Raw genomic sequence first — 26,543 nt, forward strand, 5'->3', positions numbered from 1 at the left:
TTAATATATACTGGAGGCTAACCCTTAGCTTGGTTCAAGTTCAATTTTCACATGTCGTGACTGACCTTCGTAAACTTAATTTATTTAAGTTAAGGAATCAATTGGAAATAGAACGGGGTTGCTGAACAAAGAGACCTTAGGGTTCAAGTGCAATGTTTCTTGAAAGTGGAGTCACAGGTAGACAGGGTAGTCAAGAAAGGTTTGGCACACATGCCTTAATTGGTCAGTGCATGGAGTAAAGGAGTTGGGATGTCATGTTGCAACTGTGCAGGACATTATTGAGGCCACTTTTAGAATACTGGTCTCCCCACTGTAGAAAAGAGGTTGTTAAACTTGAAAGGGTTCAGAAAAGATTTACAAGGATGTTGCTGGGATTGCAGGGTTTGAGCTATAGGGACAGGATAGGCTGGGGCTATTTTCCCCAGAGTTTCGGATGCCGAAGTTATAGAGGTTTATAAAATCATGAGGGGCATGGATAAGGTGAAAAGTCAGGGTTGGAGAGTCCAAAATTTAGAGGGCATAGGCTTAAGGTGAGAGGGGAAAGACTTAAAACAGACCTATAAGGGGCAACTTTTTCACGTAGAGGGTGAAGGGTGTAGGAGACAAGCTGCCAGATGAAGTGGAGGAGGCTGGTATAATTACAAATCATTTAAAAGGCATTTGGATGGGTACATGAATAGGAAGGGTTTGGAGGGATATGGCCAAAGGCTGGCAAACAGTAATATATCAGTTCAGGATATCTGGTCTGGACGGATGAATTGGACTGAAGGGTCTGTTTCCATCCTGTATAAAACTCTGGCTATTACTAACTGGAATGCCCTACAGTTTCACTGGCCTTACTTTCACGTTATCATGGTTTTTCATGCCACATGAGGAAAGTATTTTTTTTTCTTCTATGATGTCAAAATCAGAGATAATGAGAGGTTACTACCTAGGAATTATGAGACATTTGGTTTCAACAAAGCATAGGAATTGCAAATATATTATTTGCTTCCAATTTCATTAAAATGCATTTTAGGCATATAAAGATACAGCAGTCTCAATATAAACCCAAATTTAGTAATACTGCTACTGATACCTGATATTATCACCAAAGTAGAATTTACGTCAAATCAAGGGGGAAACGCTATAGTATAATAAAACATAACTGAGTGTCTTGAGCATTTGATACTCAAAGAACTGAGTTAACGCATGGGCCATTCATCATACCAACTCACTTGATTCGGGTGGAAAAATCTTTACTGCTTTTAGGTAGAGAAGCAGGAAACCTGGTGACTAGAGTTCAAACAGGGCAAGTTCAGCAGAACTTCTCACCAGTGATTTACCTAGATCACTGATTCTTCAAGTTCTGTTGATAAAGGGAAGCAGAGAAAAGCCGGAAGTGTGTGCTATTTTGCATATCAACATATTGTGCATAATAACAAGTCCAACCTCTGTGGACTTCGCTCTTCCCATTTATCCTTGGTTAGTAATCCCTTTCACAATCAAGATTTTCCCATTTTAATAGAAGATTGTAACAATAATTAAACTAGAAGCATGTAATTAAGATGTGCAACTACTAGTAGATTACAGCCTGAATTACAGTGCTTCATTTCATACTTTTGTCCACTAAAGTAGATGGCAATAATAACATTGCAAATTCCAGTTAAGAATTTGCTTTATAGCAAATTGATATTGATCTCAACAGAAACGGACTTAATTTATTAAATTCCCATGTATCAGAAATTACACTGCAGTTTTCACAGTTCTTGACGAGTGAACATGGGTTTGACATTTTCATTTACCTCGAGTTTGTTTCAAGAAAGAAAAATGTGTCTTTTTATTAAAAAAAAGGCAAATAAATAGCACACTGAGATTTACCATGTTAAGAGAAAATCCCAGTGTTAAATAAGAATAGATTTAAGAATAGCCTGTGACATTTGAGTGTTGGAATTGGCAAAAGAATCAAGTTAAAATGAGGCCATTTAAGTTTTTTCCAGCAAAATGTATATTTAGCAAACAGCACATCAAATCAACATTGCACTAACTTTATAAAACAGATAAAGTACAAAAAGTACTGTACAGTAAATCTCTTTTGCATATATATACACATCAACACAAAACTCAGAGCATTAATTTTGCTCCATTGGAGTCTTCACCAGCTTTTCATGTGCACCATATCCACAATATATTTCACAAGATGTGCAGTTTTGTATTCACACGTGCAGGTGAGAAAACAATCTCAGTGTACGATTATGAACAAGTGATGATCACAGCACTTCAGCATTTCAGAACTAAAGTGCTTTCCATTGAAAAGGGAAAATTTAGGACTGTTCATTGAAGCTACTGACACTACAATGTTTGGTTTTAATTTTGAATGATAAATATCTCACAATGATTGTGAAAGAAATAGTAAATCATCCATAGCCTCAATTTAAATTTCAGAACATGGCATTGCAGATTTTCACCTCAGCTGTGTCATTACTCAACACATTTTTTTTAAAAAATGCATTATTTTAAGGTCTAAAATATAGCCCAGTACAATGTCAGAAGGATATAGTTTGTTTTGAATCCAGCTTAGGATTGTATTTGGTTTCAAATGTCATTAAGGTTTTGGTTGGTTTCAAACTTAATTTAGAATTTAAGCACAATGAGAAAAAAAACATTGCACGAGCCTAGCAAAGTTTCTCTACATCCCATTTTCTCCCCCAGACACGTTTAGAAGTGTTCTTCAGTGTGCAGACAAGGAAACTATATTTTTCTGACAAATTAAGAAGAGGGAGAATGTAAACATTTAACTTTAAGTGAACAAATTGGCTAAAATTCAACTTTTGCAACGTTTTAACAGCACCGAAGCGGTTTCTTCTTCAACCAACTCCATACGAACGAAATCTGTTATGCTGCATACATTCATGTAAAAACAAACAAATAAAGGAAGAAATGGTCAGGTTTTCAGGGAGCTCTATGGAAGGAGTGGATGAAGATATCAGTAATTGTTCAGGCAGTAACAGCTTATTTACCACCAAAGCCCTACTCAGAAATTGCTTGAACTGAAACAATTACAGGAATATTACAAAGTCCATCCTTAAAAATGTGAACAATTTCTACTGTCCAAATAATTTTTGTAGTTTGGATTTCATTTCATGCTGGCTGCAAATAGATCACAAAACCATATTTCTATTTTCATTATGGAAAGCACATTTTGTTCTCTTTTTGGGAAACAAGCACACATATATCAAAGTATTGTGGGAGAAACAAATCAAGAGATGGAAACCTAGATTTCTTAGCTGAACTGAAGTCCCTCTACTACTTTATGAACATGTATCAGTAACCACTAGACATACCACTCCCGGCGAGAAATGATTGAACCATCTAGGTGTGAAATGAGGTCATCTTCATTTTCATCATAATAGTCATCATGCAAATATGGAGGTGCATTGGAAATTTTTCGATCTTCATAATAGTCGACAGGTAACTCAACTCCTTCAGTGTATCTGTTATTTATATTGTCTGCACTTCGCCATTTACTTTTCTGCACCTCTATGGGATAATCTTGGAATATGTTATTTGGTTCGAGCTTTCGTTCACTTTTCTCATAATCAGTGTATGGCTCAATTCTATTTGATTGTAAAACATCCATCTGAGAGTCCTTCTGTATGTCTGTCGTCCCAGCATACTGCTTTGTGTAGTAGTCTCCACGGAAGGTACGCCGGCGTCTCAAGTAGAACATGACAATGATGATAACCACAAGCATAAGAAAAAGAGTGCCACCAACCACACCGCCGATGATGGTTCCTAAACTGTCACTCTTCAGAGATTCCAAGGTTGACTGAGGAATTGGGAATCTTCGGGTAAAACCAGGTAAACTTGTGATTCCTGCTGTTGAATGGATTGGCGGTGGGGTTGTTGATAACAAGGTGGTAGTGGGTGGATCTAAACAGAAATGGAATAGGGATGAAAAGAGACAGAAATGCTATTGAATACATTTATTGTTATGGATCAGACCAAACCCCTTTAAAATACGTTGCAAAGAAAGTCCAGACCCTAACTTTTTCTTATTTTAAAAGCAAGCGACAGATGTTGTGTTCTAGATGCAATTCCATTGGAATTAAACCTGGAACCTTGGTGCTGTGAGGCAGCAGTGAAATCAATATACAAGGCATCTTACTAAAACTTTAGAGATAACACAGTACGGAGCTGGAGGGACACAACAAGCCAGGTAGCATCAGAGGAGCAGGAAAGTTGACATTTCGGGCCAGGACCCTCCTTCAGAAAGGGGAGGGCGAAGGGAAGGTAGGTGGGATGGTGATGGGTGGCTGCAGGTAGGGAGTGGTGGGGATTGGTCAACACGATAGGTGGGAAAAGACGATGAGCAGGTTGCGTCAGGTCAAGAAGGCGGGGATGAGAGGGAGGGTCAGTCATGGGATGAGGCCAGAGGTGGTGGGGAGGATTTTAGAACTGGTGAACTCAGGATTGGAGGGTGGGGTGGTAAGAGCGAGAGAGGGAGGAGAGAAAGAAGCCGGCAAAGAGATGGGAGGAATATGCAAAAATGGGTGACAGAAGCGCAGAGAGAAATACATTGCAATTTCTCCAAAACTAACTCAATTACTTCTCCTGAAATGAGCAGAAACTCTGTGTTAGTTGAACCTATCTTAGCTCTTCCTCAATTCCAACCTCCTTCCCCAGTCACCAGAACTTTGACCCTGGCCTGTCTCTCTCTAGCTCTGCTAATTAGAAATTTACTCAGCCTTTAATATTAGTAGTTGGTTCTGCTGCTTGGCATTTTTATGTCTTTTTTTTTAAACCAATTACTCATTTATTTGTCAACTTATTCCTTCGGATTTTCTTTCTTGAAACTTATTTATTTTGCAACCTCATCTTGTCCACCGTCCCTCCCTGAATGAAATAAAAATCGAAATATGGCTCCCCATGCAATAATATCAGGCAACACTGGTTATGATTTTTTTTGCAATTGTTTTATTACTGGTTAAATGTTCATTTTAACAAGATAGAGAGATGTTTTAAGTTGTGGATTGTTATTTATCTAATCTTTTCCCATAATGCTATTTTTACCACAAATTTTTTTTTTCATCAGTTCTGTACATGCTGAGAGAATGGACATGGAAAAGTGCTAAGAATTGGCAGGTAGGGTATTGAGGCCATTTGGGGGTTGAGTAGGAAGACATGAGCTGGCATGGAAATAGTATGGGAAGCAGCTTTAGAAGTAATATTTCAAAAAGTTCAGCATTCAGATTATGATTTAAAAGTCTTCGAGGAACATGAATCACAAGTCCTCACAAAGCTAATTCAACTGCATGTAAACTGCAGAGGCTACCCACAACAGCACTGGCCAGATCAGGACTGGAAGGTGCAGGCAATTGCCACAAGAGTGAAAACTGGAAGCAGGAATCCCAGAATTTGGTTGTTTGCTGCTTATAAAAAGGTTTGTACAGTCTCCAAGACTTGAAAATCCTGCCCAATATCACGAGGTTTTGTCTCTGAGGCAACACATTTACACAAACACAGAAGAATTCACATTTGAACTGCAATCATAATTGGCATTATCTGCACCTTTTTTTGTCATTCACGGGAAGTGGGTGCTGCTGGTTGTTTTAAATGTTGCCCTTGAGAATGTGGTGTTGAGCTACGTTCTTGAATCACTACTCTCAGTTTGCTGTACATCAACCCACAATAGTGTTAGGGAGGAAGTTCCAAGATTTTGACCCAATGACACTGAAGGAACAGTGATGTATTTCCAAGACAGGATGCTGAGTGGCTTAGAGGGAACTCGAAGGTGGTGGTGTTTCCATGTATCTGTTGCGCTCAATCTAGATGGTAATAGTTGTGGATTTCGAAGGCCCTAAGGATCTTTGGTGAATTTCTGCAGTATATTTTATAGATGGTACACACTGCGCTATGTACAATCAGAGGTGGACAGAGTGAATGTTTGTGGATATCATGCCAATCAAGCAAGCCGCTTTGTCCTGAATGGAGTCTAGCTTCTTGAGTGTTGTTAGAGTAGTACTCATTCAGGCAAGTCTAAAGAATTTCAAAACAGTCCTGACTTGTGCCTGGTAGAAGTTGGATAGGCCTTGGGTAGTCAGATGGTGAATTACTAACTGCAGGGTTACTTGCCAGAGTTATGCTGTTAGCAGAGAGGTGAAAAAAGTCTCTATGATTAGTCAGGTGTTTAATTGGCCAAACTATGCAGATATCATAACAAACATACCTCTTATTTGAACAATCTTTTGATTTTTTCTTCGACCGTGAATATTTACTACATCACAGATATAGATACCAGAATCATTGTAGTTGAGTGGTCTGTTGAAAGTTAAAGTATCATTTTCAATCTGTAAATTCTCTGGTAAAGGCCTCTCCAATCTAGATAATGAAAAATATAATTGGGAATAAAAGTCTTCCAATAAGCCGTATCAGAAACAGTGAACTAATCTTCAGAATAATAATAAAAACCTACTACATAAGCTACAAATCACCTATAAGTTCCTGACAATGCAATCTACAGATACGTACCACCCTATAAAAAGGAAAAGTGAAGCATGTTGATCGGTGTCTGCTGCTTCTCTCCTACCTTCCTGTAGCTCACTGAACCACACTTGCCTTAAGAACCTTCTCAGGACCCTTTTGAAGTGATAAAGTTAGTGTAAAAGGCAATTTATTAGTTATCAAATGCAAATTCCTCAAAGTCAAGAGATAGCCTCCTTATTTGTTGAGTTTAAGGTGATTGATCTGCTATCAGCCTGTAGAAAAGAAAATCATTGTAATGTGCAGCACTGTTTGTTTCTCTCCTTGAGTGCTCAAGAGATCTATTTGGAGGTCCCAGTGGTGGAGGTTGGCTGCACAAAGGCTTTAGCTTACCTAAACCTGTTTATCAAGGATCACTCTTGTTAGGGTAGTTCAAAGACGACCATGCACAGATGAGTTTTATCACAAGCAACTTTGTTTCTCATTCCTAAGGATGTCAACTGGTAGATCTTGTTCAGGAAGGTTACTTTACGAGGGGTGCCGAGACGTAAAGCAAGTTGAGAGGTAGCAACAGCAGTAATGGAAGTTCTTAAGCTAGATTTAACAAATTAAGCTGGACAGGAACAGGAGGTATCTGTTGAGAACATTTTAATGTTAATAACAATAATTCAGTTAGAGCTAGCAATATTGTGGAAAATGACAAATATATACTAAGACCAAGAGTCTGAAATTGGGCAACACCAATTTAATAAACTGAGATGCAACTTTAAAACGAAACAGGATAATGAGGAATCGAAGGAGACGCAATTCAGAACAAATATGTTCCTATTATCATTAAGACGTGCTATACCAAATATGATTTTAAATTTCATTGACTGATTTCACAAATTTTTAAAATAGACTTTAATCAACCTTCACATTCCTGCCAAGCCATTTTGAACGTCAAACTTTTCAAGTCTCTGGAAGCTTCTCAAGTGGATTACAAAGGGACATATATAGATGACAGATACAACTATCATACTTGTTAATATCAAGGTTTACTCCAAGATCAATGACAGCCCTTCTCTGATATTGGCTCAATGCTGATCACACAAGGAGATGAAAAGCTGACACCTTCATTGTAACTAAATGCGAATCTGCATCTCCTAGAAACAAAACTTCTCAGCCCAAATGGGAGGAGAACCCAGTTGCCTGATAGGATATTATGGTAACCCTATTTGGAACCATGGCTTCAGCATTTGAAAGCCTGTGACAGCAACCATCTTTATTGGTAAATATAATGAGGGACGGGATAATTGCAATCAATTGCCTGGCTCTCTCTCGTGTCCATCGAGAAGGACCATGTAGTTCGTACCGCAGGACAAAAAATGTTAGAGACCAGTGGCACCACAGGGACTGAAGTGCATCATCACCCTGGACAATGCTATTTTGATTTGTTATTAACCATTTAATTATACTTGTGTTACAGAGCCTCATCAACAGCTGTTTAACCTGATTTTAGGTTTGTTCAAAAGAGTAGAAAACACAGGGCAAGCTGCACTCTCTCCACAGCCATCATGACAGATTGATATAAGGACAAAAGGAGCAACAGTCTTAACCCTCCAGCTATGAAATCTCTCTCAATAGCTAAACTCTGTTTGCTGTAACCAACTGGCAGCACACCTGCTGCAAACAGCGATTTTTTAAAGAAAGACAGCTCAGCATATCTGTCTCCAGGAGAACAACTCAAATTAATTGGCTGTGTCTTTAATCCAGAACGATTGATCATAAGAACAGCTGATCACTTTTTTATTGCAAGAATATATTTTATTCATAAGAAGTCTTTATGTACACATGCAGGTACTAAAGCAGTTCTGTACAGTCTTCAATGTACCAAGAAAAACAAACAAACATTGGAATTTTACATCCCTCACGCAGGTGTGAAATATCCTGTCAAAGGGCTTCTCCTGGTCTAGGCTCATGAGGCAGGTGTCTACTTTCCTGGCCTTTATCTAGGCAATCAGATCTTCCTGCTAAGTACAGCACAGGTTTGGTCAGAATGAATCCCTGCTCCCAGAGCAGATCTGATTGTTTGACAATGACCTTAGACAGGATTTTATAATCCATATTCAACAGTGAAATTCATCTAATTTCCTCATTCTGCCCCTTATGCTTGTAGATGAGGCTGAAGATACCATTCTTCATAGATTCACACATACTGTTGGCCAGAAGCATACTGTTGCATACCTCCAACAGGTTGTGGCCAAAAGGTGTGGACTGAAGTTTGGCTAACAGACAGGACACAGAATAGGAAGAAATAGTCAGCCATTCTGACATTTGCAGGTTGTGACTAGTGTGACCAGAAGAATCACTATTTCAGCCTAAGCTGATCACAACATTTTATCAAAGACTTAAATGTGAGGAGCAAATGTGGTATTTCCAAATTTGCAGATGATCAAAGTTAACCAGAAATATGTTGTGATGAAGATGTAGAATAGTTTCAGAAGGATTTAGACAACATAAGCAAGTGGGCAAGAACATTGGAAAGGTGCAGTGATTAATTCATCAAGGGCAGTCAGCATGGATTTGTTTAGTGTCCCAAACTGTGTTCTTAGCTGGCCACAACAGGCTACACCTATTGGGTTTGTGAAGAGAACAATACAACTTACCCGCCTATAATCGATTTTATGAATGCTGATTGTACTGAGAAAGAGGTGTAGCCTGCTCCACCATTCAATAACGTCATGACCAATCTAATTACTCTTATTCTTGCCTTTTTCATATGATAACCTTTGACACCCTAATTGTCATGGATCTATCTACTTCGATCTTAAAAAAAATTCAAAGACTCTCTTCCTCAAATGTGTCAGAAGCAGAGTTTCCAAAGACTTGCCACCTGTGACAAAAATATTTCTTCTCATTTGTCTTAAATAGAGACTCCCGATTCGAGAATCTCCCACAGGCAGAAATGTCCTTTCCCCATTTGTCCACTCCTCAGTATGTTGTTTGGATGAAGTCATCTTTTGGTTGTCAAAATTTCTGCAGAAACAAGCCTAGCCCTTCCGATCTTTCCTCATAAGATAACAAGACGAATTTTGATATTAGTCAAGTAAACATTCTCTGAATTTCTTCAAAGTATTCTTCCTTAAATAAGGAGCATGGAGTGCTCCAGATCTGTCTCACCAATGTCTTGTATAACTGAAGCATAACTTCCATAACTTTGAGTTCAATTACCCTCTCAATAAACAACTTTTGTTAAGCTTTCCCAATTACTTACTGCGCTTGCATAATAACTCTTCAGAGATTCATGCAACAGGACATCCGAATCTCACCATATCTTGAAATTCGGTAATCTTACACCATTTACATAATATGCTTACTTTTACTTCTTCCTCTTGAAATGGACAATTTCATATTTCCCCAGATTTTATTTCGTTTACTAAAACTTCAACTCACTTAATCTAGATATCCATGTTCTTAGCCTATTTATGCCCTTTTCAGAACTCCTTTTCCTTTGTGTCATTGAATGTAGCAACTGTACTTTTAGTATCGTCATCCCAGTCAAAATTGTTGCAAGTTGAAACCCCAGTACTGACCCTAATGCCATAACCCTCATTAGATTTTGCAAATCAAAATAAATGGGATCCTTTATGCCCATTGTTTCCGGTCAGTCAGTCAATCTTTTATTCATGCCAGTACTTTCTACCTACACCATGAACCACTGTTTTCCACAATAACCCTTGAAGTAGCACCTTCTCTAAAGTCTTCTGAAAATCTAAGCATATTATATTCAGCAGTTCCACACTATCTACAATACATTTTACTTCTTCAAAACTCTGGTTAATTGATTAAACATGATTTTGTTTCAGAAAACGATGCTGACTTTGATTACCTCAAACTTTTATAAGTGCACTGCAATAACATGTTTAATGATAATAACAATTAATTGTCAGTGAAGCTATTTAGAAGGTAAGTGGGTTGCATTTTCTTGAGTTATTCAAAAGGACACGGGTCTTAAAAAGGTTATGTTCATTATTATCTAATCAAACAAAATATTCAAATCAAGGGAGTCTTTCTTCGTTCAACTCAGCAAGATATTGTACCTCTGTAACATCTATCACAGGCTTCTGACCTGATCTGTCCTCATGAATTAGAATCACAGAATCCCTAGTGTGCAGATAGAGGTTAACTGGGATATCGAGTCAGCATCCCACCCCTTGACCCTATTCCCGTAACCCCGGATTTACATGAGCTAATCCATCGAAGCCTGAAGAACCCTGAACACTACGGGGCAACTTAGCATGGGCAATCCACCTAACCGGCACATAACCTAACAGACTGTGGGATTAATAATGCTATTTAGATTAAAATTAATAATGAGATTTCTTTCACAGGACAGTTTGTTTTTTTGACCACAGGATTGGCGGTCCCAATGTCAACTAAAATGGTACGGTGTGCTAAGCAGTTATCATACAATGAGAAGTGTTTAACAGTACATCAAAATATCAGTTATGAACAGCCTCTAAGTATCTTTACCTGTATTTTATCAATCGTGAAACTGACAAATTTATTAGGTACCATCATTCTGAATCACATTTGAAATGGAAAGGGGCAATTATCAGCATCTAGGGAAGGTTGTTTGCATTTTAAGTGGCTTCTTAGAGATATGCACAGACATGAATCAGTCTCTGCTTCTGTACAGAAAACACAAAAGGTCACCTTACCCCTAAAGTTCATCTTGTCAAGGTAAATTCTCTGTATTCCATTTTGTTTTTAAGAAGTAAAAATGCTAATCTTCTACACAAGTTCAGGGATGCATGACATCTCCTTAGGAACGAATGCAAATTTTGTGGTGTATCACCACCAATAAACTTTACATTTGTTATACCCTCAAATATTGGGTTTTATGCTGTTACTTTCAAATTATAACCTCGTTTGCTAGAATGAAGCAGCTTCCAAGTTTTAAATCTTGAGACAAGGAATTGGTATAGCTAAATTATTAGCTAATATGGGAGCTTCATTAAGGACATTTTTATCAATTTACTGAACACAAATTAAACAGAAAATTAATTATTCCTTTTGCATAATTTGATATCCCAAATCTTGTGATGTAATAATGATGAACATGAAGGCATTCATCACTACTGAGTGGCCACCTGGAACCATAACTTCCAGGAAGACAATTTACATTGAAATCCAGGAGATTATAGTTCTGATATCTCCTGGAATGTATCAGTGTGTGAACACTGGCTGATTGCATGGTACATACACTTCTATTTGCATAGATTTATTCAGGATTGTTCCTAACTTCCCACCTCTGCTCATGTGTTCACCCATCCGCTACGCCAGGTTCTCTCTCAATCCCCTCCTAGCTCCTGTCTCACTAATGTTGAATAAGAGGTTGAGAGGGTATGCCATGAGGAGAGCAAAAATTAAAAGTTGAATGAAGTAAATATTTAAAATGATTAAAAACACTTGCTTGTTATTGAGCTGAAGTTAGCCCTTAAGGGGTTTGTACGTTGTGGTGATTTTGGTGGTGGGAAAGCTGCTCGGCTGTGGGCAAGTGCACTTCCAGATACAGAAAAAGAAAGTAAAAGAAGACACAGAGGCATCTTGTGGTGCAGTGGCAGCATCCCTACCTCTGGCCCTAACCATCCTGAGTTCAAACCCCACCTACGCTAGAGCTATACAACAACATTTCTGGATAGGTTGATTAGGAAAATATCAGAACTGCAGAAAGAAATAATTAATTAGAAATAGTTGACAAAACTGTCTGTCCCACACTGGGATTAGCCACAAGTAATGGTTCTATTTTGGTGTTCAACAATAAATGTGGTTTCTTTCCAGTCTGGTTTCCTGAGTTATTACAGCTACATATATTCAATTATTTCTGTAATCTATTGTAGTAATGTACTAACACAAAATATTTGCAGACATGTCAGAAGTAGTTGGTACAAATGAATTACATACATACCTGGTCCATATATATGCAGAAGGTGATGGGTTTGCATCAGCTTTACACTTGAGTTGCACATTTTGTCTACCAACAAACCAGTTTCCATCATACCCCAGTACAGTAACTTCAGGTGCATCTGGAATAAATCAGCACACACTGGCTGTTGGAACAGTTATCTTCTCAAATTAATTACAAGCTTGCCATAGATTTACGTAATTATAGTAACACCTTTGTACGAAGTGTTGTGAGTTGGTTACTTAGTTCATCAAACCTGTTCTTCCATGAGATCATGGCTAATCTGCAACCGGTGAAGGTGCAACACCTGCCGTTTATCTCCTCCCTCCCCACTATCCAAGGGCCCAAACATATCTTCCAGGCGAAGTAACACTTGATCCGCACTTCCCAGAATCTGGTCTACTGCATTCGCTGCTCACAATGTGGTCTCCTCTACATTGGGGAAACGAAGTGTAGACTGGGTGACCGCTTTGCAGACTTCTGCTCGCAAAAAAGACTCTGAGCTACCTGTTCCCTGGCCAACATCTGTCTCCGAGCTTCACTGGAACACTGCAACAAGCCAACACGCCAACACAAGCTGGAAGAACAACACGTCATTTCCGCTTGGAGACCCTACAGCCCTCTGGACTCAATATCAAGTTCAATAATTGTAGGGCCTAAACTCTCCCTTGTCCTGGCCCCCTTTTGTCTCCAAAAGGCACAAAGCCAATTAATCATTTTCTGCCCCATCAGTCTACTCTCCATGATTAAAGCATTGGAAGGGGTCATCCGTGTTATCAAAGTGCTATCAAATATTACTTGTTCAATTACAGCCTGTTCACTGAAGCTCACTGAGCTTTGCCAGGGCCAACTCCCGACTTCATTACGTCATGCTGTAAACATGGTCTGAAGGAGCTGAATACCAAAGATCAGTGCAGAGTGACTGTCCTCAATATCAACTGACAGAGTATGGCATCAATAAGTCAAAGTAAAACTGAAGATAATGGAAGTCAGAAAACACTATATAGCACAAAGGAAGCTGTTTGTTATTGTTAAGGTCTATCATCTTCATCCCAGGGCATTGTGCAGGAGTTTCTCATGGTAGTTTCCTAGACACAATCATCTTCAACTGCTTCAATGACATTCCCTCTATGAGAACAGAAGTGAGGATGTTCACCGATGACTGAACAATGTTTAGTACCAAATACGATTCCTTATATACTGAAACCAGTGTCCACAAGCAACAATACCCAAATACATTCAGGTTTGGCTGTTAAGTAGCAAATAACATGCCTGTCAGACAAGTGCCAGGTAATGATCATCTCCAACAGGAAAGAATCTAATTATCACCCCTTGACAATCAATGCCTTTGCCATCACAGAATCCTCTGCTAACTTCCTGGGGTTACTTTTGACCAAAAACTGAACTGGACAAGCCATATAAATGCTGTGGGCACAGAGCAGGTCAGAAGAAGTGAGGAGCTCTCTGCCTGTAATCAATTGCTATTGCCCCAATGTCTGATCACCATTTATAGGGCACAAGACTCGTGTGCAATGGAATGTGTTCCATTTGTCTGGATGGGTGCAGCTTTAACAGCATTCTAGATGCTCATACACTATCCTGGACAAAACAGCCCGCTTCAACATCCACTTCTTTCATCAGCGACGCACAGTATCAGCAGTATGTATCTTTCTACAAGGTGCAATGCAATAACTCACTCACGTCCTTCAAAAGCACCTTCCAAATGTAGAACTACTTTTACATAGGAGGACAAATGCAGAAGATGCATGGGAACACCACCATCTGTAAGGTCGCAGCTTCCTGCTGTGGGTGTCAAAATCCTGGAACTCTTTTTAACTGTAGAGAGAACCTACACTCCAAGTACTGCTGCAGTTGATAGCTCACCACTACTTTCTCAAAGATAATTAGGGATGGGCAATAAATGCTGGCCTAACCAGTGATGCTTACATCCCATGGACCAATGAAAAACACTCCTCTGAAATGTTAACCATGAAGCATAATGAAATTGAAGACAGACATTAATTCTTTTTCTAAGCAACATTAAATGGCCTGTCAATTGATGCATTTCATCAGGTGTGTTTTTTTTTTATTCTAACTGGAAGCTACATTTATTTCTCCATTTTATTAGTCTAGGGTTTAAAATAATTTCAGATGACATGTAGGTCTTAAATCTACGCTTCATGAGCATTTACACCTTCATCACAGAATAGTTATTCACACAGTGTGTGTTAACGGTCTTTAAAAGCCAAAACAGGGTCAATTTGAAATTATCATTAATTTTAAATGGACTACCAGATGCAAGTTTCCCACTGTGCCATTCATGGTCTGCCCTTTCTCCAAAAGCAAAGCGTATCCAGGTCTTGCCTGCCAGTTTTAATCAGTTTCTGGGTGGTCCCAGCCTGGAAAAAAAAAATTGGACTTTATCTCCAATTCAATAGCCATTTATTTGGGATGCCTTCCAAGCTGACCTTTTCTTTACTGTGAGTAATATCTCAAAGTAATTATACAGCAGCTCTGACATTTCTTTATATTTTATTAAGACTATTATGATTATCAGTTTAAAAGGTATGTATTACTTCTGACCACCTTCTCTTTTCTAATGTAATTGTAAAAGTCCTGTGTTGATTTTGATAAACCTTGAAAGCTGCTTTTCAATATCTTTTTGCAGCACTTCTCATCTACTGTTTTATCCTTCATTGCACTTTGTATTTTTCCCATTTGCCTGGCAGGTGCGATTTCTTTTTGCAATAGATCTCTTAATTTGATAAGTTTTTTTTTTGCAACAGATAGTTTAGCTTACATACACTTAATACGGTCACTATTCCCTAAATAATATTTCCTTTAGATTGAAGTAGTGTGCATGTTACTTCATTATTTAAAAAGTTGGTAGAGTGAAACCAGGGAACTATATTCTAGTCATGGAAATTACTAGAGTATGTAATGAAGGATCAGGTGGCTGAACACCTTGAAATTTTCAACTATTCAAATTACAGCCAGTATAAATTTGACAAGAGTAATTTATGCCTGACAAATCTATTTTTTTTTGATGAAGTGACTACTGGAGTGGACAGAGGGATGCTGATGGATGCTAGTTACATTGTATTCAAATGCCACTTCATAAAGTCCCACATAAGAGACTTTAGCTACAGTTGAACCTCATGGAATTGAAGACAAATTACTAACTTGGTTAGGAAACTGGATGAGTAGAGATAATGGGCAGAGACTCAAATTAACAAGATTAGACTCATGCCGTTTTGCTAGGCTCTCAGATTATCAAATTAAATCAGGAAATCAGCCATTATTTTCACCTATATTTTAAGAACCCAAATTTAAGCCAAATGATCAATGACACGTTACATATACAGATTAATAGGGAATAAATGCACAGAAGATCCAATTTTTGTTCAATGTCTGCATTGCTTATTAAGAAAGGAAATAATCGTCTGATCGTTTCACTGTAGGAGTACTTCTAATTTTTTTTAAAATTTACCTTGATTACTGAAGTGATGTTAACCACAGCCAACATCTCTGTGTATGCTTAAGTGACTCAATCCAGCTAATGCCATGCTTACCCCCAGATTGTTTGGCTGTAATATGGTCTTGACTTGCCTGGTTCAATGAAAGCAACCACCAAACTGAAAGTCATATTACATGCCAAAAAGGTACAGTTTGCTTCCCTTAACTAAAGTCATGAAGCAGGCTAGGAAGGGATTTGGCCCCCCAAAAAGAAACAAAACTGATCAAATATCTGTAGTAATACAATAATTTTTACGTGAAAACAGAGAACATTTTTTGCATGCAGGGTGAGCAGAAGGATCTCTGTTCAGGAGGAAAGTGTAACGTGAAAGGGCGGATAGCATGAATATCCACAAAACTGGATCAGTTTCCACGTGAACTGGTAAAAGTGTTAGGAACAGGACTAAGCCATTAAGCTTGTTGAGCCTGTCCTGTCATTTCAACCACGATTGCAACGATCGAACATTTCAACATCATTTACACACCCCAGCCCCATAATCCTCTATGCCACTGCTAATCATAAACCCATCAATCTCTACCTTAAACACACAAACAAAAAATGAGTCTCCATCACCCTCTTTGGGAGACAATTCTAAATGTTCACGATCCCAAGTAAACAAATTTCTCCTCATCTCAGACCTAAGTGGCATCCTATTTTTAAATTATGCTCCCTGGTTCTAAATTGTCTATCCCTAAGTAGTTTATAAGCTTCAGTGAGATCATCTCTCATTCTTCGAAACTCCAAAGAATGCAGGCCCTGCTTACCCAATCTCTTTTTATTATTAGGTCAGACCTGCCATCCTGGGAACATGTCTGGGGAACCTTTGTTGCACTCCCTTTATAGCAATGATATCTTTCCTGAGAGGAGACCAAAAATGGCAACATTACTCCAGGTGCTCCAATACAAGCTTTAATATATTTGAAACAAGTCTTCACACCTGCTGTTAATGCTGTCACTAATTCCTCAAATAATACTTCATGAGCACTGTCCTCAAATTCTCTTGTAATATTCCATCTATTTCCAACAACTTTTGAGGGAGCAGCTACATTAGACTTGAAACATTCACTTTGTTTCTCCCTTCATAGATGCTGCAAGATCAGCTGAATTTCTCCCAACTTTGCTTGTAAAAAAAAAAATACACAATCATAACTTTTGATCGGCACCGAAAAAAAATCATGAGAAATTATTCTAAAGATTGCAAGTTCACCTGCATAAAGTCTTACATTCCAGCTCCTTTCCAAGCTCAACTGATTTCATATTTCCTCCCAAGTTAATAGTTTCAAGACCTTCCTAGCTAAATATCTCAACCTTAACAAGATAACTTTCTCCAGCCACTCTGATACTTGTACAATAGGCCCTATGCCTTCCTTCTATGCAATGAGATTCTATGATCTACATATGCGATGTCATTGTTCTGGTAACACAAGTTATAGGTTGTTCCAAGGTCATCTTTAGCAGTTGGTCCTTTCTTCCACTTGGTCAACATTTTCTTAGCTTCTATACCCAGATTTCTCTTGCTCTTTCCTTCCCTGTTTTCAAACAAATTTGAAGCATGTTTTTCAAGTACTCTTTTGTTTCAACTTTCTTTTTTCCACTTTTACTCTTTACTTAGCCATGTAATTATAAAAACCTTTATAAAAAAAAACCAAGCTCTAAAAATTCAACCAAACTAAAAAATGTATAAAACATTCAAAATTCCACCAAATTTTCTCTAATGAAACAGGTGTACAAAACAAATACAACTAACAGTTAAAAATTTCACTACACTTGCAGTTTACACATTCATTTTAAGCAAGGATAAATAAACTAAAAAGTATGCCAGCAGGGTAATATTATTTTGAAATGTCAAATCTACTGTCATTTTTAACTTCTTAATTGTAACTTGAATTATACAGTATAATCAGACTTACACATCAGGTACTTACATTGTACATCCAAGACATATGGGACTCGAATACTGGTATTAAATGAAGGATGCATCACTATGCAGGTGATTGGTCTCTTCCTCACAAATCGGGACGGAACAATCTTGAATCGATTTACAACAGTCACAGTTTCATTTGGGGCAGAAATCTTTATCTGGTCCTTTTCTCCAATGAGGTCGGTTTCCCAAAAAACACTTGCTGCAGGCTTTCCATTGGCTGCTATGCATATTGCTGCAACTGTCTCATTGGCACCATCTACAAGTGGTTCAGGGCCACCTCCCACAGTTATTGTGGGTTCCACTACAACAGTAATAAATAAAGTAGCGTGTTAGGAAATAGCTACATAGCTAGCAAATATTTGTTTTACAAGCATGAAACAGATAAAGGAATAGTTAGAGACACATGTTTATTTCACTGGAATAAAAGTAAAATTCTGCAGATGTTGGAAATATTAAACAAACAGAGGGAATACAAGAGAAACTCCAGCAACATCTATGAAGACAGAAATGGAGTTAACGTTTCAGGTTTGCTATGACTTGTTCGGTTCTTCATAGTGGATCCTTACCTTCCTACACCAAGTGGTTCTCCAGCAATGAAGGCTTAACAGGCAAAGACTTTTTTTCCTCTCGAAAAAAGAAGGCTGAGTGGTGATTAAATGAAGTTATTTAAATATTTGATGGAGTTTGGGAGTACAGAGAAGATAGTTTCAATTGTAGAAGTGTTCAAAACTATGACACTAATCAGAAGGTGGTCACTGATAATTGCAACAACAAATTTAGGAGAAACCTATTAATCCAGAGAATGGTTAGAAATGGTTAGAAACGTGGGTGAAGTTAAGGTGAACTACACAAATTTACCAAAAGAAGCTAAATACAGGAGTGAAAAAGGAACAGAAAAATATATCGTTAGCATATCTGAAAGTATCTGTTTGGTCATGGGTTTATTGTTGATAACTTCCACACTTTAATCAATCAGCAAATCTCAGCTACTACCAAGCAATTTTGTTGCTAATTACAAAAACAACTCTGTTGTAATAACTATAGCAGCTTTTTTGTTCGAATGCCTTCAATGACAAACTAGCATTAATAAATAGCATAAACAGCACAGATTAAACAGCTCAAATTTCATAATGAAACTTATCATTTGTTTATTCAAGATTTTAATGTTACTTATACATACCAATCACAGTCACAGTGCTTGTCTCTTGGTAATTTCCCAATGGGAAAGTGACCACCTTGCAAATGTAGTTTCCAGAATCTGAAAACTCAACTTTTTTGATAAGAATTGTTGCATCTTTTAAAGATGGGCTTACGAAATCAGCTCTTCCTACATAGTTCCCTTGAATTGAGACTCCAAAGTGCGGATGGTAAACTGCGACTGTATCTGAGGTTCCATGATCTTGCTTCTCCCAGGAGATCTGAGTTACAGTTTCTGTCACCGTAACTAGACACTTTAAGGTGACATTCTTGCCCAAAATTGCAGATACTTTCTGATCAACAACAATTGGCCCAGCCAAGGTACCTATTAAAAAAAAATGTAAGCATGACAGTAAAATTTATCTTCCATATACTTTCATAAAAAGTAAACCTATGGCTCAATCAAGACATGCATTGTAGTTTCATCTCAAGTCTCAAAAATCAATAGCTGGTCTCTGTTCAATGTGTCGATCCTAAGTAGAACAGTAAATTAGTGTCTGCAATTCAAATCAGGTTCAGGAAGGAAATCTTGCTGCTACCACCTTGGAACTCTCAGAACCAAGAACAGAATGTTACAGCAAAGTTCTTATATAATTAAAAGCTCTTATGTAGAGATAGGCAAATTGCAAATCATACCTCCAAACAACAGTCCTTCTTTCTGTATGCTCCTATATACAATTAAGTCCCCAACTAATCCTTATCACTTGAATACAATTAAAACTCAGTAGGGATGAAGTCAATTTCCAGACCACTTTGTTGTGCAGGATATTTTGGATGCATGAGATAAAGCTGCTCTGCAAGTAAAGCCAGGGGAAAAATTGCAGATGCGAGCCATTAAAAGGGGAAAAACAAAGATATTTCAGTCAATTCAGACCATAGCTTTGTTAATATTCTTTAATTTTCTATACTGATTGTGTAGTTGTGCTCACACAGCATTGTGCGCTCCCAAATGTTTTTGTACTTCCTACTGGACAGTACTACTGCTAACTAAATTCACATCAACGACAAACCTGTCAGTTAATCCCTAAATAGTTGTATATACAACAAACCTACATTTAGACGATAAGAAATTTATTCAGTATAATAAATTTATTTTTAATTCTAATTATTCTAGTTCTATTCTAAATCATTTTAGAAGGTGAATTCTTGGCTACATACAAGCTATATCATTTAAAAATATAGGTTTTTTTTCATTACTTCAGCAATAATACTTCAGCATGTAGCCGCAGAGTGTTGTAATACAGGACGATATAGTTACTATAAATACCAGTCCCAGTGATTAGCTTTATTTTGTAAATTAAGGCAGAGAAAGTTGTCATAATAAATACTTACAGTTCAAATGAAAGTTTCAGAATTTAAAATCAATACTCGACTGTCAAAACTACCTGTTACCAGAGCGGTCACAAAATATCATAATACTGGCGAGATTAAAGTCACAATAATAACTTTGTAATCCAAATGGAGGTGGACTTCTTTTTTTATTATTTTTGTCATGTTTATATTTGTTTTTTAAAAAAAAACCAAGGCATTTACTACACCCTTTACCAATAGCAATGCACTTCCCTTGCTTTCACTTCTTCAATGTTAGGTCAACGCTCTATCACTTCAAAAGTAATTCTACTCAAACTCAATAGCTTTGTTTCAAACAAAGCAATATAAAATGTAAAGAGGCAACAAAAGCTTTGGCTAGTTAAAAACTGATCAAGCAATAAGACTAAAATCAGGGATGTAATTTTATAGCACAAAAAATTATTTATAATTGAGAACATGGGAAATTTATGCTACTATAGTGGAATTCTGGAGAGGAGTACTCTGCAGCATGCATAATTGGGCCACGTTTTGTACTCCACTTCTGCATTTCAACTGTAAGTGAGAGCCGGTCTCAGCAAAGGTTATGGGGCTTCTGGGACTTTAACGGCAAGATCAATGATGTGTGCATTAATTGAGATTTCAGGATCGACTAAAGAATAAAGAATCAAGAAAGAAAAGGAGGAGGGCGAATCAGATCAGTTCGGGAAAGCTAAATAAAAGGGTCTGGAAATTCATCACGTCACCTTTACGTAACTGCGAACCAGCATTTTGGGAATCTGCACATGCCAACTAACAGACAACAAAAACTTGTTGTTATCAGTTATTCTATGGTTCTACAGAGTTGCACTGATAAGATCCAACCAGACACCTCTCCCCTCCCCAAAACCAGTTATAGTATCATAGAATCCCTACAGTTTTGAAGCAGGCTGTTCGGCCCATCGAGTCCATGGAAATTCTTTGAACTGACAAGAACTTCCACAATTAGATCATTTATCTCGCTACAAATATCCTTGAAATAGGTTACACCTCATTGAATGAGATGTTACTTGACATTAAAGTAACATATTAGCTTCATAAATCACTAATTTCATTGCTCACAGTGAACGTTCTATGCCAAAATAGGTCTCAACAACACAATCCTGTGGGTTAATGGCCACCTCCAATCAGATCACGGCTCATGTATCGCACAAATGCGGAAATGGGTCTCAGGTTTCTGGAGTGTGGAGTCTCTTTCAAATTATGCTGGAAGGTGATATGTGATTAAGTGATAAAATACGAGCCACAGGTGCAGCTAGTAATTTCATGTTGTTGCGACGCAGTGGCAACCCAAGTGGTATTTTCCACTAACAGGGTGCTGCAGCCAAGGCAAAAACATAGTTTGCCTACCAAAGGAGTAATATAGAATAGCAAACTTTGCTTTAACTGGCACCTTATGAACTGGGACTCTCAATAAACTTGAAAAAGTTATGTACCTGAAGTTTACTTTATTATTTTGTCCAATGTTTATGTTCCTTTGAAATTTGGTATTCTTGTACATGTCCTGGTAATTTTTGTTTCCTTTATTGATTCGCGGGATGATAGCATCATTGGCTAGGCCAGCATTTATTGCCCAACCGCATCACTGTGGGTCTGGAGTCAAATGTGGGCCAGACCAGATAAGGACGGCAGTTTCTTCCCCTAAAGGATATCAGTGAACCAGATGGGTTTTTCCGACAATCAGCAATGGATTCATGGTCATCATTACACTCTTAACTCCAGATATTTATTGAATTCAAATTTCACCATCTGCCTTGGCAGGATTTGAACCCTGGTCCCCAGAACATTACCTGGGTCTCTGGATTAACAGTCCAGTGATAATACCAATGGGCCATTGCTTCTCCTTAAATTGCAAAATGAAAAGCATGTCTTTTTTTCCCTGCCCACACAAGTTCTGTATGATCATATAACATCTTAAAAACTGGCATGTAACATACTCACTGGCCCTGAAAAGCTAATTTTAGATTTATGAAATGAGAAATTTCTGCAGCTTTAGCTCCTACTTCAATCCAATCAAAATCTCAGAATGCAAATAAAAATTAAAGTCCCTGATTTTAATTTACTAATCTCCTGCAAGTAGAGATACTTTTGTGTGTCTGGCTGCTTACTCTACAGGTTGGTATCACTGCTGCTCCAGGCTGAAAATTCCCTTGACTTAGGAATGAGATTTAAACTGCCAAGCAGAAAGAGGAAGTTCACGCCATACTGATGCTGGGGCAGCACAGTGACTCAGCGGTTAGCACTGTTGCCTCACAGTGCCAGGGTCCCGGGTTCGATTCCACCCTCGGGCGACTGCGTGGAATTTGCACATTCTCCCCGATGTGCAGGCTAGGTGGATTGGCCATGTTAAATTGCCCATAGTGTTCAGGGACATATTGATTAGGTGGGTTGTCGGGGAATGGGTCCGGGGGGATGCTCTGATGGTTGGTGTGGACTTGTTGGGCCGAAAGGCCTGTTTTCACACTGTAGGGATTCCATGATTCGGAGATCATGTGCTTTGTGGGCAATTTCCTTTGAGACCAGTGGTGAATGCCATTGACCACAAAATCCAAGTCAAGGATACGACGGACGGAAAAGGGAGACAGATGGAAAGGAACAAAAACATAAAGCCTAGAATTCAACATTTTAAGATTTCTAATCATTGATTGTGTGCAGGAATGAGACTGCACATTTGAAATGTACCCATATATAGTTCTAAGGAGGATGACTGGCATATCAGTAGCAATAACCATGTCGTTAAAACTGTTCTGTTTTCAATGATCAGATTTAACTTGAATTTCCCATTAAAGGCACCAGAGTACGTAAATCCAGCAAACTAATAAGAATGTGAAGGCCAGCATATTTGTGCATGAGAAGGAATGCAAATGGACTAGAAAGTTCTCCAGATACTCAGTTCTGTCACATTTCAGTCCCTCAAATCTGCTCACCAATTTGCTCATTAACAACAGTGCACAGTTCTTCATAGCTTCCATATTTCTTCAACTATTTGATGCTGTGTACAGTTATGAATTTCATGGAACTTAATGTTATTGTTATGCTGACATTAACACACTCTAACCATGACTGGTTTGGAACTGATGCAGTTTCAAGAAAAAAAACGGAACACCCAACTGAAGCTTAATACAATGTTGTCGCTATCAGCCAGGAACTTTTTGATCTTTTCCAAGAATTCCATGTGACAACTCGCTGAATTTATGAACTCAAGCAGCAAGCACCCATACTTGAAATATTCTAAGGGCTGTGTCCAACATTAGATGAGGTTCCACAATTGGACAACATTTGCCAGACAATTCTGACTGCGCAAATAAATACACTGACAACTAATTGTCAGTTGGGAATGTGGTGTGATGCATTTGCTTGTATGGGACGTTACATATATGAATACGCAGGGTCCTGTTCTTTGCATTCAGAAAGAACAAGTGCAGGCACGCACCTGGTTCAAACCAATAAAATAGGTGACAGCCATTTGCTGCTTTATTTCTCAGAGCAATGCCCTGACCAGTCAACCTGCCTGGTTAAAAATCAAAACAAAGCTTGACAATTAACAATCAATCAATCTTTAATGAGTGCATTCTCTATAACAACAACTCTGCCAGAGTATATGCCAAACTCTTTAGTGGTATTCTTGGAAATCGTCCTGATGAGTGCAAGACAAAAAGCTGTGATATGAATTTTTTTCAGCAATACATAAGTTATACTCTACCAAATAATTACTTGCATTTACTATGTGGTACCTCTGGTGGGATAGGATACATTACTGGTGATAGAAGAGTCTGGGACATGAGCGCAGGTAGTATTTTATGAGAATGACCACACCAAGCTATTGTTTATGTAGTCCCTGATAATAGGCCTCTAGCTATTAGAGAGCAGGGCTCTGCAGTTTTGACTAGACCAGTTGCGTCTTTATTGTTGCTGTTAGTAGTATGTCTAGTTTTATTAATAGACTTTTCACAGCAGCTTGGAACAACTGAACAGCTTGCTTGACCACTTCAGGGAGACAGTTATGAGTTAACAACATTGCCGTTTGTCATAAGTTCTAGACTAAGCAGTGTACACCCAGCAGATTTGGTTCCCTAAACAAAGGAATCAGTAAAGGCATTAGTGAACCTGGATTGCTATATTACAACGTGGATACTATTACTGAATCAAGCTTTACATGCTAGATTTACAACAATAATTGAATATAAATTCTGCACCTGCAGTGGGATTTGAGCTTCTATCTCTGTAGCAGTAAGCCATACACTGAATAGTTAGTCCTGGAACAAAATGGCTATGCTTCCATCCCCATCCCAATAAAACTGAGTAAAGTTCCTGTTGCATGTTAGGAAGCGCATTTATAAAGATACAGTAGGAGTGAACAGAATCTCCCAGCCCCTGAACGATGTGGACAATGGCAAGTCGGTTGGGACACTATGGCATAAATCGGAGAAATTTTTTTTTCAACAAGAAGAAACACATCAATTCTACAAATAAGTTTTCAACAGTATGATAGGAATCTTGCTAGTAAGAGGCAGAGGCCTAACTACAAGCATTTGATGGCATCAGTACCTAGTTTTGCCTCACTGATATGCAATTTCCCATTCTCCCAACTGCCAAGTAGAATAGAGGGTGACAATTCACACCATGAAACTCAGAGGGGGGTACCTGGAAGCTCCAGTTTGCCGCTTGCTCCTCTAGGCCTCCAAGTTGAACAGCAACCACTAACAGCTTAACTTGTATTCCATGGGCAGCTACCACCCTAATCACCTGTCCATGGAGGTTAGCATCAGACATACATCGGTTTCATCACATCATAATGGTGCATCTCTGATCCACTTACAACGTAGTTCACCACTTCAAATGCTGCAATTTGGAGCACACCAACACCTTTCATTGTGCAAAATCCCTGTCAGCAGCATTACATAGGACCAGCCACTCATCTCAGGGTACCTTAATTACATTTTTAGTGCTCACGGTCTTAGCATCTCTGCCTTGACTTGTTTTTTTTGTGCTTTGATGCCTCAGTCAGATCGGAAAAGGCTCACAGTACTTTTGCTCTGCATTGCTGCTTAGTACAAACAAAACCAGGCAGCTTATTGTAGTTGTGAGCAGTGGTCAGACAAGGGGATGTACATGTTACTATATAGAATCATGAGGTCCATATTACATCTGCACCATGTGCTACGAACAAATGACTATGATTTAAAGTCTAAGAGAATTAATCCTCTGATCAAGGAAGACAGCCTTCACTGTTGCGGTGACACAGTGGCTCTGTGGTTAGCACTGCTGCCTCACAGCACCAGGGATACGGGTTTGATTCCAGCCTCGGGTGACTGACTGTGCAAAATACACACATTCTCCACATGTCTGCGCGGGTTTCCTCTGGGTGCTCAGGTATCCTCCCATGGTCCAAAATGTGCAGCTTAGATCAATTGGCCATCCTAAACGTGCAGGTTGGGTGGACTAGCTATGGAGAATTCAGGGTTACAGGGATAGGGTAGGTAGTGTGTCTGGGTGGGAGGTTCTTTAGAGGGTTGGTGTGGACTGATGTGGCCTGCTTCCATGCTGTAGGGAAGAGTACAGCTTGATAAGTGGCATCACTAATTTATACAGCTGGGGGTTTAAGGGATAATGTTGGGAGATAAAACAAATGAAAAAGAGCTCAGTGGTAACATGTGGAACCACAGTACTGCTGGGATAGACAGGGAGTGCAATAAAAGAAGGAACATGGAGGTATGGAGGATGCCCTTGATTAATACGCCAAGCCTCACTAATTCACTGCTTACACTGCCTTCCATCCTCATACAAATTGTTAATATACAAATGAATAGGAAAATAGCTGCAGCCGCACTTGGAGTGGCCCGAGTAAATTCTCTCTTCTGCCTGCAGGCTCTATTTACGACCAATATGAGGCTCTTAAAGGGGTAACAGCATTATTCAGGCACATAGACAGCATGGGTTGAAGGTATCAGTAATCATTGAACAAAAATAAACTACTGCGCTTGCTGTAAATCTGAAACAAACAGAATGTTGGAAAAACCAGAAGTCCAAGAACTGAAAAGGAGTCAGACTGCTCTTGATACGTCAACTTCGGATTTCTCCACAGATGCTATCAGACCTGAATTTCTCCAGTAGTCTGTAACCATCTGACTCTGCAGGTGAAATAC

The 26,543-nt window shown here is 38.6% G+C and overlaps 1 protein-coding gene across 1 annotated transcript in view; it reads right to left on the minus strand.

Moving 5' to 3' along the window:
* Positions 1 to 1,963: 1,963 nt before the first annotated feature.
* The window catches only part of nectin3b (nectin cell adhesion molecule 3b), a 114,649-nt gene continuing 90,069 nt past the window's right edge, over positions 1,964 to 26,543 (minus strand). Inside the window, exons 2-6 of the mRNA XM_020514303.2 lie at positions 19,034 to 19,375; positions 17,855 to 18,154; positions 12,416 to 12,533; positions 6,209 to 6,360; positions 1,964 to 3,912 (exon numbers count right to left, since the gene is read on the minus strand). Coding sequence (XP_020369892.1) covers positions 3,314 to 3,912; positions 6,209 to 6,360; positions 12,416 to 12,533; positions 17,855 to 18,154; positions 19,034 to 19,375 — 1,511 coding nt within the window. The 3' untranslated portion in view covers positions 1,964 to 3,313. The remainder of the gene's footprint in view (positions 3,913 to 6,208; positions 6,361 to 12,415; positions 12,534 to 17,854; positions 18,155 to 19,033; positions 19,376 to 26,543) is intronic.

Source organism: Rhincodon typus, chromosome 6 (genome assembly GCF_021869965.1).
Source record: "Rhincodon typus isolate 14 chromosome 6, sRhiTyp1.1, whole genome shotgun sequence".
Lineage (NCBI taxonomy): Eukaryota > Metazoa > Chordata > Chondrichthyes > Orectolobiformes > Rhincodontidae > Rhincodon > Rhincodon typus.